Source organism: Schistocerca serialis, chromosome 10, assembly GCF_023864345.2.
Source record: "Schistocerca serialis cubense isolate TAMUIC-IGC-003099 chromosome 10, iqSchSeri2.2, whole genome shotgun sequence".
Taxonomy (NCBI): domain Eukaryota; kingdom Metazoa; phylum Arthropoda; class Insecta; order Orthoptera; family Acrididae; genus Schistocerca; species Schistocerca serialis.
The window spans coordinates 179,705,230-179,720,545 of record NC_064647.1 but is presented as its reverse complement, the minus strand read 5'-3'; the positions used below and the strand labels follow the sequence as shown (position 1 = coordinate 179,720,545).

General features: G+C 39.4%; 2 protein-coding genes across 3 annotated transcripts in view; both read right to left on the bottom strand.

The window, feature by feature from the left end:
• LOC126424774 (nuclear RNA export factor 1-like) overlaps positions 1–109 on the bottom strand; it is a 223,084-nt gene extending 222,975 nt beyond the window's left edge. The window contains exon 1 of one of the 2 annotated variants that reach the window (XM_050087533.1): positions 26–109. The gene's annotated coding sequence lies outside the window, so the exon portion shown is untranslated. The remainder of the gene's footprint in view (positions 1–25) is intronic. The other variant, XM_050087535.1, reaches the window with a different exon arrangement.
• A 2,287-nt stretch (positions 110–2,396) lies between these two features.
• On the bottom strand, positions 2,397–14,789 carry LOC126424648 (uncharacterized). Its single transcript, XM_050087380.1, has 4 exons — positions 14,450–14,789; positions 13,541–14,327; positions 12,819–12,991; positions 2,397–2,506 (listed from the first exon to the last, which is right to left on the bottom strand). Exons 1-4 carry the CDS (start codon positions 14,712–14,714, stop codon positions 2,397–2,399), a joined length of 1,335 nt encoding a protein of 444 aa, XP_049943337.1. The 5' UTR covers positions 14,715–14,789.
• Between the last annotated feature and the right edge of the window lie 527 nt (positions 14,790–15,316).

Here is a 15,316-nt window from a genome sequence, read left to right as displayed (position 1 = left end):
GCAAACGGTTATGTAGCAGTCCTACCTTTGCTGCGATGAAACAGCGTATTTCCAAAATTTGCTGTAAATTCCGGTTTCATTTTTGAGTCCCTTTTGAAATGGTTACTTTATCCACAAGAATTTTTGGTTCTGGTTATTTTGCTCCCAGTCGTGATGTTGCACATGAAAATTAAAAAATAATTAGTACATGCAAAAAATTTAATACAATGTCATAAATAATTTTGAACAATTTACTTTATACATAACTGGTTTCATGGCTCTCTCAATGTCACGTTACCTGTCACCTGGTCGTCAGTTGTGCATATATATATATATATATATATATATATATATATATATATATATATATATATATCGAATTAATTTTATATTTATATATATATATATATATATATATATATATATATAAAAATCGAATTAATAACAATATTATCAGATTTAATTTTTATAAATTTTGAAGTGAATGAATTGTCTTTCAGTCTTAATTAACAAATCTTGTAAACTGTAAGTCAGTAGTAGCCTGAAGTAACGTCGATGTTTGCGTTCTCTACACCACTGAGATTTACGCAATTTTGTTATATGCTTCTTCTTCTGTCATTAGTACTTCTCATTTTTGACTGTGAATAAAATACTGATGTTTATCAGCCCTCCTTTGCAGATGCAGGCAGCTACAGTGACAAGACGTTAGCAGAATGGGCGGAAGAAAATAAAAACTTTCGTGGTTTTGCACTAATAAAAATCCTTACACTTCGTATTTCATAAAAATTATTATCCAGATATCACAAATTCTACTACACACTTCTAAAAAAAAATACGTCTTTTCCCTATGAGGGCTAAAGACAGAGTCTATTAAATAATTGACAAAAAAATTGAACGAAGTTTCCATAATTTGTCATTCGCCTTCTGGCATAGCAAAATACATACTTTCCAACGCTTACAGCGGTAGCGCTAGTGTTTCTTATCATTGGAGCTTTTCCTTACGTATCTATACAAGCTCTGTTTCCATGACAGGACGGCACACCCTTAGAAAACCAACAGGGTCGCAGCACCATCCTGCCAGGTTCTTGATCCTCGTGAACGAGATTCGCTCCTCAAAGGTGTCTGTAATCACTCAGCATTCTAACTGCTGTATGGTGCCACTGACCTGGTGTCCTTCACTAAAAGGACAAGAGAGCGAATTGCCACTAGCCACAGGATCTCTATTACTACTACTACTACTGCTGCTGCTGCTGCTGCAGGAGGATAATGACTTCCATGCTGTCGACGATGGAGTTGGTGAGGTGGATAGGGGTATGCACTGAGGCACACACATCTTGTGTTGTCGGCGAGGGCGATCAGTCACAGCCAGAACAGGATGAGGTGGCGGCTCTGACGGCCAGCGGGAACATCCTGGTGTCTGGCGATGCTGCTGTGCATACCAGGGTCATCATCACCGCCAGCCTGGCGGGTGGGAGATCGTTTTGTTCCCCTTCTTCTTCCAACTGAACCACCCATAGACGTCAGGGAAAAGCTATTGGTGCGGGGCAGGCGCTGGAGTGGCCACAGTGAATGCTGAGGCCTCTCTCGCAGCAACCAGTGGTGCTTTGCACGACACTGCAAGCTGCTCGATTGCGTGTTCCAATCCTGACCCCACAACCACCACTCCAGGCACTTGTGCCAGAGCCAGCTGTTGTGGTGGTGACTGGTGTGCCTCTGTAACATATGAATAACTAAAACAAAACTATGTAACAACATCATATCAAATTATTATAATTACATGCTGTAACAACAATGGTTGCATTATGATCACCTTTTCCACCCTGGGTCCAAGGACTGAGCAGTTCAGTCGAGTTTTCCAGTGGCTCTCCCACCCAACCCAGAATTTCATCATCCTTCCTCGAAAAGGCAAGATGGCGCAGCCTCTCAGCTTCCGCTGCAGCAGCCGCTATCTCATGTACCCACTCCGGTATTTCGCCCTCACCTTTGGGGCATTTATCATGCTCACTGACACTACCTACTACAATAAGATATTGAATGTAATTATTTCTTGTTAGTACTGAAAATCATTTTCGTTAACTCAATGATTTGTAAACAGAAAATTGTGTTCTCTAGTTCGCTGAAATTACTTATATATATAAAACATACTGAATTTGAAAATCATACACTGCTAATTACAAGACTGATTTGGGTATTCCTGACTCTCGGCCTCAACACATACCACACTGTCTCCCTCCTCACCAAAAGAAACATCTAGAAAAGCAAAGAATTTGTCTCAGACAACTGAATGCATCATATTACGAAAAATAAATGTAAATACATTCCAACGCCCCCATCATTAGAACCACAATACATTACGTGAACAAAAAATATAATATTATCTCTAATCGTCAAATGTTAAAAATAAAAAATTAATGCACTTACATTTTTATTGCGCCGACTCTTGATAACATTGCTGGAGGCTGTTGCTGGAATAGCCCCTCAGCCTCCACTTGCCAGTCTAAATCAGCCAGCGTCTCAGGGATGAACACTATGAGACAAGAAAAATAGGGCTGTAATACCAGCTACAGAATAAAATTTTTAGCACACTAAAATTACAGCATGATAGTATGGAGTTTTGCTTCTACCGACCATGACTAAAACACGTGCTTCAATAGGTGCTAAAATTACAGGGCACATGTAGGTACATTGAATGACTAGAACAGTTAACTTACATGGTAGACTGTCCTGGCATCACTGGCTAAACATTTCATCTTCTAATGCATATGAATACCACACAAGAGAACAAAGAGAGACTATGAATGCTGATAAGGACACAATCAAGCACACTGGTAAACTGACAAAGGCAAAATGAGAAAGAGTGCACTACAACGAGCGTTTATATAACCCCTGACTCTTCCACCTGCCATTTTACCCAGGGAGCCAAAAGAAGTGCAACGCTACCTGAAGATAAATGCTGGTTGGAGCACATGGGTCAAGTTGGTTGGTACCAACCATGGTTTTCGCAAGCTCATGGATGCTTGCATCGGGTCTGCACAATCTGGCGTTAGGAACTTGCTTATTCTGGATAAGAAGTAGTAGTAGTAGATAATAATAGTGATGCTGTAACTGTTGGTTGGTAATATTTACTGGCAAAATGCAACCTAACACCAGATTGCGTACTTACGGCTATCTTCTGTGGCCTTTTTTCAGTACGACTTGAAAAGAGAGAGAGATTATTAATTGATCACCGATACGTCGGTTCTCGATTGTGTTCAGGAGACGTACGGATTGATAGCGTGTAAAAATTGACCTTTGACCCAGACTGCCTTCACGCAAACAGGGTCTTTGATGAAATTACCTAAGGGACTTATTTGAATATAAAAATGGAAATGAAACCAAATTACTTGAATTTCGTAAGAGAAAGATTAACAGATCGGAAGTTGAACACATTAGTGGTCTCCCAAATACAATCGAGACATCGCGATAAAGAGCGAACCTGTAACGAAGCTCATATACAATTTGAACATCATTTTTGGTTAGTGAAAGAAAAGAATAAGAAGAAATTTACTGCATCGTAAAATATTAATATATTTTGGACAAATTGGCGTTAAACTTCTAGACATTGACAAATACACAATAAATACATGACTTACATCTGATATTTCTTTTGTACATGGTGAAGTCCAATAATCGCTACTTTGTCAGTACGTTCCTTCTTAAAATTAAATGTCCTTGCGTGTGCATAAGTACATTGTATCCTCCCCCGGTTTACCGAAATGTTTGTTCGTCGTTTCACACAGTTTTTACTCAAAATAAAAATACAACTTGCAGCAATGCTATGTAGTACCTCTTAATATGTCGGCGACCAAAAGTACAAGCGTAATGAAGTCTCTAGAATATTTCTTAACAAAAGACAGATTGTTTTTTCTTCTGTTTCGCAGCTTCTTGCTATCAAGCGCTGCGGCAATGATTTTAAATATCTGCGCCCAGCTGGTCAAAGTGTTTAAAAGATTATTTAAACGCTGGACGCGCGTCTTGGTATAGGCGCACATCAAAATAATTACTCTCGCACTGTGATGCTTAGCATCTTTACGAACTACAGCTCGTTGGCTGTCCTTTTCTTTTGTGACAAATATCTCATATGCAAAGTATCTGAAATCCAATGACATTACAACTCACTATGGTGACCTGAGCTATGGGTGGATGTGCCGCTGCTTTGAGGCCCCAGTTACAACCATGCCTCGTGTAGCAAACTATTGTGATAGTGTATTTAACAATATTTCGCAGGATCGTCCTCAGAGTTTCGACGCGGTGTATTTGCTCTCGTTTATTTTAGCGATGTTTTTTTTTCTCAGGTGTATTTTGCTGTAATGTATTTCCATTAGACGTGCACCTGGGAAGACAGTGTAGTGTTTTGTGTGCAAGTGTATCTGAAACAAATTGTTTAAAGCAACATTTGCAAATGTATTGAGACATTTAAACACTTTACCTAATTTGTTTATGCACGCAAATATTCCGGAATAGTGGAGGAAGACTGAGAGGTTTCACAAGTGTTCTGCAATCTTTTGTTGGGTCAGTGGCGGTATAAATAGCAAAACTGATGGAATCTAATATGCATCAATCTGTTTGAATGTGTATTTACAGACGTATTCACTTGGATTTAGTAATTCCTAAAGCAGCTCATGCTCAGAGTCAAGTGTTTTCCCACAGAAGCGCGCGAAGCACCTCAGGGATGATTTCACAAGTGTGCCGTGATCTGTTTTTAGAGTCGGTGGCGGTATACATGACAAAATTGAGGTAATCTACTATGCATCGATTAACTCCTGAAGCGGCCCATGCTCAATGACAAGTATTTTTCCCACAAAAGCGCGGAAGTGCTTCAGGGACGGTTTCACAAATGTGTCGCCATCTTTTTCTTTTAGAGTCCATGTTCAAGTGTGGCAGAGCAGATATTCCTCGGAATAAAACGTGTAATTACTTGAATATTCTCGTGTCGTCTGCAAACCGCTCTCTCTCTCTCTCTCTCTCTCTCTCTCTCTCTCTCTCTCTGTGCAGTGGTACATTTAGTTACTGTGATATCTTCAAGTAACGTATGTGACAACATTCAGCAACACAAGCTATAATGATTCATGAAGCAGTTTGTGTTCAATGATAAAGGGTATGCATCAACCGAGGATGGGAATGGGAAACACCAAGGGTATTTTCAACATGACAGGAAGTGCCTAGAGGCTATTATGTGATTGTGCCATAAGCCGGCATGGAGACTTGGGGGCAGGTAGCCCGGTGCATTGCCTGCCTGAGTCCCTGGGCCCATTGGAAGAGGCTGCCTGACAGAGTAGGTAAATGTCTTGCCCCTTGTGCTTCAGCTGAAGTTTTATCGAATGACCTACATTTACAGCACATGTACTTATCGGTATGAGATGCAAAGTGTAACTTAACCCATATTCGTCTTCACCAAATATCAATGCTAGCAAAACACAGACTGTGCCATAAGCCGGCATGGAGACTTGTCGGCAGGTAGCCCGGTGCATTGTCTGCCTGAGTCCCTGGGCCCATTGGAAGAGGCCATGTGCCAGAGTGGGTGAACATCTTGCCTCTTGAGCTTCAGCTGAACTTTTGTCGAATGATCTACATTTACAGCACATGCATTTATCAGTATGAGTTGCAAAGCATAACTTAGCCCATATTCGTCTTCACCAAATATCAATGCTATCAACACAGTCTGCAGATGCTAACATACTCCTCCTCCTCCTCCTCCACTGAACACAGTATACAATTACATCCAGCCTCCTAGTCCAGCAGCTAGACACAGACTGAGTCGTTTTGCCGCCATTTTTTCCCCATACCACGATCATGGATTACATCACAGGAGGGGAGAGGGGGAGAGATGACAGTGTCATCTGATTGTGTACTGTGAACCAGGTCAGTTGGACTCCGGACCTCATGGTGAACACACTGGACAGAGCTACTGACTATGAAAACTCAAATTGTTTAAATAAACAATGCATGCAAAGTAAACTCTTATGTCCATCCTATCTAGTATCCCAGGACAGACTGAGTCCTTTTCCTTACAATTTACTTATAGGGGAGTGGAGGGGAAGGGAGAAATGCGTACAAAATAAAAACTTATGTCAGTCCTATCTGGGAGCCCAGCACAGATCCCATCAATTTCCAGATGGGGAAGGGGAGAGAGGAGGGGAGGGGATGGGTGGGGGTTAGGTTAGTGGAGGTAGCCCAATTAACCTATTTTCCTACCATAATTTGAACTTCCTGCCATGACACCATTGCGATGTTGCCACACTGATGGCCCCATCCTGAATAAATTTAGCAACAATACAGAGTGTGATGGCCGCCATTTTGAATAAATTTGGCAACGATGTAGAGTGGGGTGATCCTCCCCTTGTACCATTACTCACGTTGTCAGGCAAAGGGCTCTGATTTTGCTGCTGGTGAGAACACATTGTCAGGTGAAAGGCTATGTTACAGCCAGTGGTGGGTAGCATCATCATGTGAAAGGCTCTACTGTGGCTGTCGGCGTACACACATTGTCAGGTAAAAGGTTCAGAGGTGGCCACCTGTGGGCACGTATTGTCAACTGCAAGGCTCTGCTGTAGCCATCGGCTGGCACACATCATCAGGAGAAAGGCTGTGCAGTGGCCACCAGCGCAGAAGTGTTATGAGTTGAAACACCTTGCTGAGACCGCCTGTGAGCACATGTCATTTGATGAAAAGCTGAGCTGAGGTTGCCTCCTGTGGGCACAAGTTGTCAGGTGAAAGACTCCAATGTGGCGGTCGGCGGGCGCACATTGCCAAGTGGAAGGCCCTAGTGTGGCAGCTGGCCACCATACGTCATCAGGTAAGATTCTCAGCTGTGGCTAACAGTGGGCACATGTCGACAGGTGAAAGACCCTGCTGTGGCTGCCAACAGACACACAGAGTCAGGTAAGAGGCACTCAGTGGCAACTGGCGAGCATCAGGTTATCGGTTGGTTTGTAGATTAAAGGGACCTAACTGTAGGTTTATCAGTCTGAAGAGTAGGCCTATGTTCCCCAAAGTGTTAGCGGATTTCGTGACTGTGATTCGTGCAGTAGCGCTGAGATGATTCTCTCACTGAAAAAAGGACACTGTGATTACAACAAAATTAATATTTCTGTAATTATATTTTCTATGTAATTTAAGCGAACAAGGACTCGCAAGTTTTTGTTCTCTTTCTTTCTGGTCAGCCATTGTCTAGTGCAAGAAAAAAAAAATTGTTGCTCGGTCAATGTTATGTAGAGATTTTGCTATTTGTGCGCATTTTGCATAGTAATGCCTATTTAATTTCACTGTGTACGTTATTACGACTAATCATACTTTTTCCTCAGGTTTTTTCATGAATTTGATAATTAAATGTGGCTTACTTTGTGTGGGGGTGTCTGTTGGTGAATGATCGCGTATTAACGGCACCTATCAGTGTAATACATTTGGTTTGCTTTCAAAATAGAACCTGCATCTAAAGTTTCACTTTTCGCAAAACAAAGTCCGATAGCTTTTAGGCATAAATCGTGTCCCAAAATTATATTCGCCAACAGACAATCCCGGCAGAGGAGACAAGCTAAAAAAATATGAATCATGATGGTGGTAATTAAATCCCACTTTCAATATGTAAAAAAATATTTTTATGTGATTGTTCAAGTACGTAATTTTTCTTGATTTAATTGAAGATTCAATTAGCCAAGGATAATTTTAATTTGATTCAAACTTGCATTTGAGTTCAAACATTTTAAAAGCCAGAATAATTATAAAACCCAATAAAAAAATAATAATTTAAAGCCACCATTAGAAGAGGTGTAATGTTCTGCTGTGGTTGCCAGTGGGAATGCGTCGTCAGCCACACAATGTCTGGTGAAAGACTCTGGTGTGTCGCAGTAAACGTGGTGAGCAAATAGGGCCTACAGCAGCACAATTGGTATGAAAACGCAATGGTGAACTCTAAAGCTGCGATTATCTTCAGCAATCCATTGTTTTTGCCCTATCCTCAAGAGGAAGCTTTCAGTGGCGATAAGTGGATATGTGAAATGAGTAACTTCTTTATCTTACCATGAGGTTCGCTTTCACCTGCTTGTCTGCGATGTTATGTATCCTCTCTGGCCTTTCAACATGTTCACATTCTTTTCCATTCTGTAATTTTTAACATGCACAAATGTATCTAACATCTGTTACAAGTGGACAAGATCTTTCGGAGTTGAAGCAATCTGTAGTCTTCCACGATAATTGTACTGCAGTAAGAAGAAATATATGGCACTAGTTCTGGACAAAGATTGGCATTATCCCTGATTTTCCGATATAGTTCGTTTCCCAACACGCAAGAGCTTATAGTAAAATGGCTCTAGAACACTTATCTCACCACGTTAACCCTGTATTACATAACATAACATACATACCATCTGGTGAGCAAGATGTATGAGACAGGCGAAATACCCTCAGACTTCAAGACGAGTATAATAATTCTAATCCCAAAGAAAGCAGGTGTTGACAGATGTGAAAATTACCGAACTACCAGTTTAATAAGTCACAGCTGCAAGATACTAACGCGAATTCTTCACAGACGAATGAAAAAACTAATAGAAGCCGACCTGAGGGAAGATCAGTTTGGATTCCGGCAATGCTGACCCTACGACTTATCTTAGAAGAAAGATTAAGGAAAGGCAAACCTACGTTTCTAGCATTTGTGGACTTAGAGAAAGCTTTTGACACTGTTGATTGGAATACTCTCTTTCAAATTCTGAAGGTGGCAGGGGTAAAATACAGGGAGCGAAAGGCTATTTACAGTTTGTTCAGAAACCAGATGGCAGTTATAAGAGTTGAGGGGTATGAAAGGGAAGCAGTGGTTGGGAAGGGAGTGAGACAGGGTTGTAGCCTATCCCCAATGTTATTCAATCTGTATATTGAACAAGCAATAAAGGAAACAAAAGAAAAGTTCCGAGTAGGTATTAAAATCCATGGAGAAGAAATAAAAATTTTGAGGTTCGCCGATGACATTGTAATTCTGTCAGAGACAGCAAAGGACTTAGAAGAGCAGTTGAACGGAATGGATAGTGTCTTGAAAGGCGGACATAAGATGCTTCTGTACCCTCCTGGCATCTAGTGGCAGTCCGCTGCACCAGTTGTAGTTCCTGTTTGTTGTGAAATATGGCCATCAGGACTGTGGAAGTACATATCCCACCAATCAACGGTATTTTCATGATTATTGGGAAGTATGGTTACCACCAAAGTAGTTTCTGGAAGGGGCTTGGGAAGTAGACTTACCACGAAATTAATCTGTCATTCGTGGCTCTTGTGAAGCATACTTATCACCGACTTAGGGGTATCCCAAAGCTTTTAAGAATATGTGTTACCACCTCTGTCTATGCCTGACATATTGTGGTAGTATACTGCACCAGTGTATGAAAACTGCTACAACAATCAGTTTCTGTTTGTCGTGGGATCACTACTATTGTTCCAACGCATTGCTTCATTTCTTGCAATATACATTTATGTGAACTGTACCAGCTTGTACCTTTATTGTGTGATCAAGTTTCAAGGTTTTTTTTCACATTGTGGTAAGTAAACTTTTATATTGGTAATAAATATTTTCTAAATAAAGTAAAAGAAACCATAAAATAAAAACAGAAAACACTTAATTTTTTTTTGTAATGGCAACATACAACAACTCACAAAAATGGAGTGGGAAATCCATTTACCACCACAGTTTTAATACCTCACAACAGCACCTTGGTGATTCATGTACATCCATAGTTTTTCGTCCTAAATCACACAATAAAGTTATCAATAAATAAGTATAGTCAGTTGATCACAATTGTAATAGGACGGCAGAAAAATTAACTTCACTGAGCTGCTACAAAAAATGTGCCCATGAAATGGTTAACAGACAATCGACTGAAACTTTACAGTTTGTCATGTAAAATATTTCTTTTCAGGAGAATATCATTTTAAAATCATAATAGGCCTAATATATGAATTAACGAACTTGAACAAACCAAAATATGGTTAAAGAGCAACTATTTGACACAATGTGTTGTCTTAGGAATTCTTCTGAGCTATGACTTTTTTACTATTTGATCCTCCCCTGCCATCACAATTTCATTTCTCAAAGCTACCCCTCATGTCGGGAGTGTCTCCCGACAGTACGCACTTGGCTGTTTTGACGTTTGACTGCCGGAAGTCACGTGACTGTCCCATCGGTACGGTTTTCATGCAGTGCAGTTGCATCAGTATGGAGATCACTGAGTTGCACACGTGAATACTGAAGGAATTAGTTAAGCACGAAGTAATTTCCATCTTATGATTTAGTCCTTCATGTTCAATAAACAGAATAGTGTAAAATTTCCGCAGTAGGCCCATACTGAAATTTACGTAATTGATATATGTGCGTACAGATTTGCCGAAATATTCTGCCGATTAGTGTCAGGTTTTTTTTCCCCCTTTCTTTCTGTGGATCTTAGTTGTTATAACGAAATGTGCGTAAAATATGGAAAATAAATGTGGTTAAAAGGTTAACACAAGGCTATACTGCTCACAAGTCTGCTGCCTCGGTTTACTTCGCATTCACATGTAGGGGGACCAAACCGGGGAATATGAAGCATTTTTAATATTTTGGACGACGAAAAGCGGCTTTTAAGTAGCCACAGTATAGTTCCAGCCCTGTTGAAAACCTGCATAAGGAATGCTGTATGGTGAAAAAAGATCATGGCTAGACCTGAACCGAGTCATAATTTGTACAACTCTAGAAAATGTCTTTAGCTTCCAGCAAAAAAGAAAGGGGTGAAAATCTTGAAAGTGTTTACCCTGATCTTAGATATAATGTAATGGATAATGCTACATAGCCCAAAAATATTGTGATGTATCGTTTTTTTTTATTCCATAGTGTCGCCAATATTCCTGTGAAATAATCTTTTCTGTGACAAACATAAAGAAGAATTAAGTGTAAACGGGTCACATAGTGCTCAGAAAGTTACTCCCATAATGCCTGTATCTTAGAACTAAACTTAATGTGTTATCACTTTTTATAGAAGTGAAGCCAATTTTACTGTGTATGTAAACATTGGTTATCAGCACAAGAAGCAGGGTAGTATAACTGAATTGAATGCCTAAATTCAATAAGTGCATGGTGCAGAACACCTGCTTCCTTTGGTGATGTATCTAAATATACCAACAGAAAATCTAGTGTTAAAGAAATTGATTTAAAAAGCTACTGTGTGGACCTAGATGTTGAGTTGGCTGCTTCGGACTTATTAAATCTTATTATAATAATTGTTGTCTAGTATACCATTCTCCAGATGGCAACTTTGAAAATTTTCTCATCTAAATAGAATCTTGGCTGTGCTATTTTATGCACTTGAAATCAGAAATTGCACTGGGTGTTCATTTCAATGTACGCTTTTGCAAGGAAAGTTCTAAGGAGGAAAATTTATGAATCTATTAACAATTTATGGACTATTTGTAGCATGTCATTTACCAACCAGAGGTGATGCCTGCCTTGACACTGTTATCCCAAATCTAAATACATGGGACTATGAGATGACTTTAGTTGACCCAATGACAGCTGCCAACAGAGCACTAGTCATGGGACTTTATACAAAGAGAACTAATAATCAACCAGCTGTTTCCTAGCATTCTAATTATGTATTCACAAAAAGGATCATTAACAAGGAAACATTAAACTCTTTTCAAACAGCGCTAACTGCAGTAGACTCACAGGTAGGATTACAAGAAATGGCTGTAATTAATGCATTTAAAGAGTTATTTCAGACCATCAAAACCAAATTTGATTATAGCTATCCACAGAAGACCAAAAAATGTCGCAACACAGGCAAACTCTGTGTGTGGTAAAGTATTTTGTCATAACAGACATGACATTTAAGCACTTTTGAGAATTTCAGCCAGTTTTCTTTTACATAGAAACTAAGACTTGCTGTAGCGTGACACTAAATCCTTGATTTTTTGTGCTCAAACACAGTAGTAAAATCATGACAAATTCCATTACTTTCTTTGTTGTCTTTTGTTAACTCAAATCCTTTACCAAACACTGATACAGACCAATAATAATGTTTCATTGTGCAATTCAGTTTTATTTACAAAATTAGATATCACTGAATTACAGAATACAGTTTGAATGAGCCAAGATGGTGGGACAGCATTATTTTAGTATACCATGATTAACAAAACTCAAAAAATGCACAAGTAAATTTAAATTTTTATTCACCTTCAACTACATGGAATCTCTCTCTCTCACTCACTCACACACACACACACACACACACACACACAAATTGACATAATGTACAAGACCACCTTTATGTGCATTAACAATATTAGGAAAAGGATAGTTTGCTATTCGCTGTAAAGGTGACATGTTGAGCTGCAAACAGGCACAATGTAAAGACTGTTACACATTTAGCTTTTGGCCAAAGACTTCTTCAGAAAAGAAAACACAAAAAGATTTACACATGCAAGCACACTCCCTGCACACATCTCCACTATCTGCAGTGGGAGATATTGGTCATGTGTGCTTGCTAGTGTTAATCTGTTTGTGTTTTGTTTTCTGGAGAAGGCTTTGGCCAAAAACTAAATGTGTAACATTCTTTACATTGTGCCTGTCTGCAACTCAACATGTCACCTTTACAGTGAGTGGCAAACTATTTTTTTTTTCCTAATATTGTTGATATTCCAACCTGGAGTTTCCTTTTTTTTTTAACACTTAATCACCCCTCACAAAATCCTTCTCTGCTTTGTGGAAAAAAATCTAGCCTGAGATTCAATCTTGGCATTCACATTTACTGTGTTTTCTTCTGAGAAAGAAAAATCTTTATTAAGATTACCAATGATCTTCTTCAGATCCTTCAATACTTTGGCCTTAGTCTCCTGTCCACACTGTGTTCCTTTGCTGAGTGCAACTATAGTTTCACAGTGAGACATCACATCCTGTTCAAATGTGTCAGCAGATTTTTCTGAATTGCCAGAAAGCAATGCTGACACATATTCATTGTCTGCACTAGAGGGCAAGGAACACTGTTCACTCTCCTGGACAGCACCAGACAATGATTTGGCACATGCATGTATATGCTTACATATGTTAAAATTTAAAATGTTGTCTAAACAGCTGCATTTATACGAATGTACACTTATGTTGCAGGTGTTGCACTTAAGTGAACATTTTCTTTCGCATATCAGTTCTGAATTTTTTACAACATACACTTCACAACCAGTGGAAGAAAGCACTTCCCACAACCCTTCACCCCTGCATAAAATCATCCCATTTGTTATAGCTGAGCTATCGTTGTGGCTTGCTTTCACTCTTGACGCCCTAGAGCACTGTTTACGTTTTGAGAGCTTCACTAAGCCCTCATATACTTTGTCTCTCACTAAACATAACAAAGCATTTAATGACTTATCCAGCCTTCTGCACTTTTTCCCTTCTAGATAACTGTATTTAATAACTTTATGTAGGGACTCCAAGTAATTGTTTGTATTAATGCCCAATTGGTGCCTAAAACAATACGCCCACTTTTCCACTCGCTGGCAGTACATCTTAAGAAAGTACCTGCCAAATTCTGCAGTATCCGGATCATTCAATAAGTCTTCCACCACTTTCTCCAGACTACAACTAAAAACATCTATATCCAGTTCAGTCTGAAGTCGCTTTAGTGAACTGAACACTGCTGATTTTTTCTCACTACCCCCAGAAATTCTCCTTAAAATCTGAGACCAGTTCCATTGTATATGCCAAGAACACAGCAACTGGTTTAGCACAGGTCCCATTACTGCTGACCATGCATTATAAAATGCTGGTGCATCGTCAGACATAAACACATTGGTCTTTACAGTGCCCACCCTTTCTCTCACACATTTGAAATAAAAAGACAGTAAGCACATGTCTCCCCTATTTGAAAAACAAAATGCAACTGGCATTCCAGCACCATATCTATCAACAAAGACAATAGTAAAAAGTTGAAAATCGTATGCAGTCATGCCATGAGTGCCATCCACACATATTTTATCTTCTCCATACTTTAGAAGTTGTTCGGCCTGAAAGTCTGTCATTATAATAAGAATGAAGTCTTCATCTTGAAAATTAGAATCCACTTGTTTTTGCTGCTTGAAATACAGTACTGGGTTGTCACTTTGTCTCTTCATTTCTTCAACCCACAATTTCACACTCACTGCATCATTTTCATGCTTCTTCGTTGCATAACCAATATCAAAATCCCTTTTTATATTATGCAAATCTTTTTTCTCAAGGAGATGGATTCTCTCCACACTTGCAGCGATTGGTGCACTTCGGACATCTTGTAAGACTCGTCCAACAGGAACGCCCTGTGACAGCCGTCCTGAAAAAAGAAAAAAAAAGGAAATAAAAATGAAGCACATTGATAGGCCCTACGTCTGTTCACACAAATAAATTTGATAATTTCATGTTTCATGTACATAAGTGTAACATAATCCATTTTACCTGCCAACTCTGCCCTCTCGTTCCCATGCAGAAATGTTCTTCCAACATCTTGGGTGTGTCCCACATGTTTTGGAAAAAATTTTAAGCAGCATTTGTCCTCTGTTATTGTCACTTGCATGTTGGATGGACAAGTACTGCCTATTTTATTCGTGCCCATACTTTTGACACACCTGGCACCTGTTCCTTTAGAATTGAAATTGAAAGAGCGATGGCAGTGGTAATATCGAACACGTTTTTCTAGTCGCTCCTGCTCCGAACAATTCATTACATAACGAACATGGTTTACTTTTTCGTAAGAAATTTTCCACTCTTCAAAGTCTGAAAAAAATGTTAAGGCAGTATTTTTAAGTCATGTAATTGGGATAAACAAAATTTACTAAAACGTGACTAACACAATAAATATAAAAAACAAACCTGCAAGACAACCAAAATCTCCTGGCACTCAAAACTAACGTCATGGTTCTCTTGAATATGTGTTCTCAGTGTGTCATAGGTGAGAAACGAGAGAGAGCACTGTGGGCAAATAATGCGGCATTTCCGACTGTTTTCCTCCGACTTCATGCCATGCACAGTTATTTGATGACGTTTTAATGAACTGCATCTCATAAATGCAATTCCGCACTGGGGACACAATTCACTGCCTTTTCCTTTTTTAGACACATGGATATCAAGTTCATGAACTTTCCTCATATGGGCGTAGAGGTTCTTTCGCATTTTAAACTCTGAACTGCATTCCTCACACTTATAGAGCGTTTCTTGGGAATCACTCATGTTTGCTAAAACAAACTAAACAATAACAAGAAACAATAACAAAACGGAACAGCAGCAACGAAATAACAAGAAGCAGCAACAAACAACGAAAGCAGT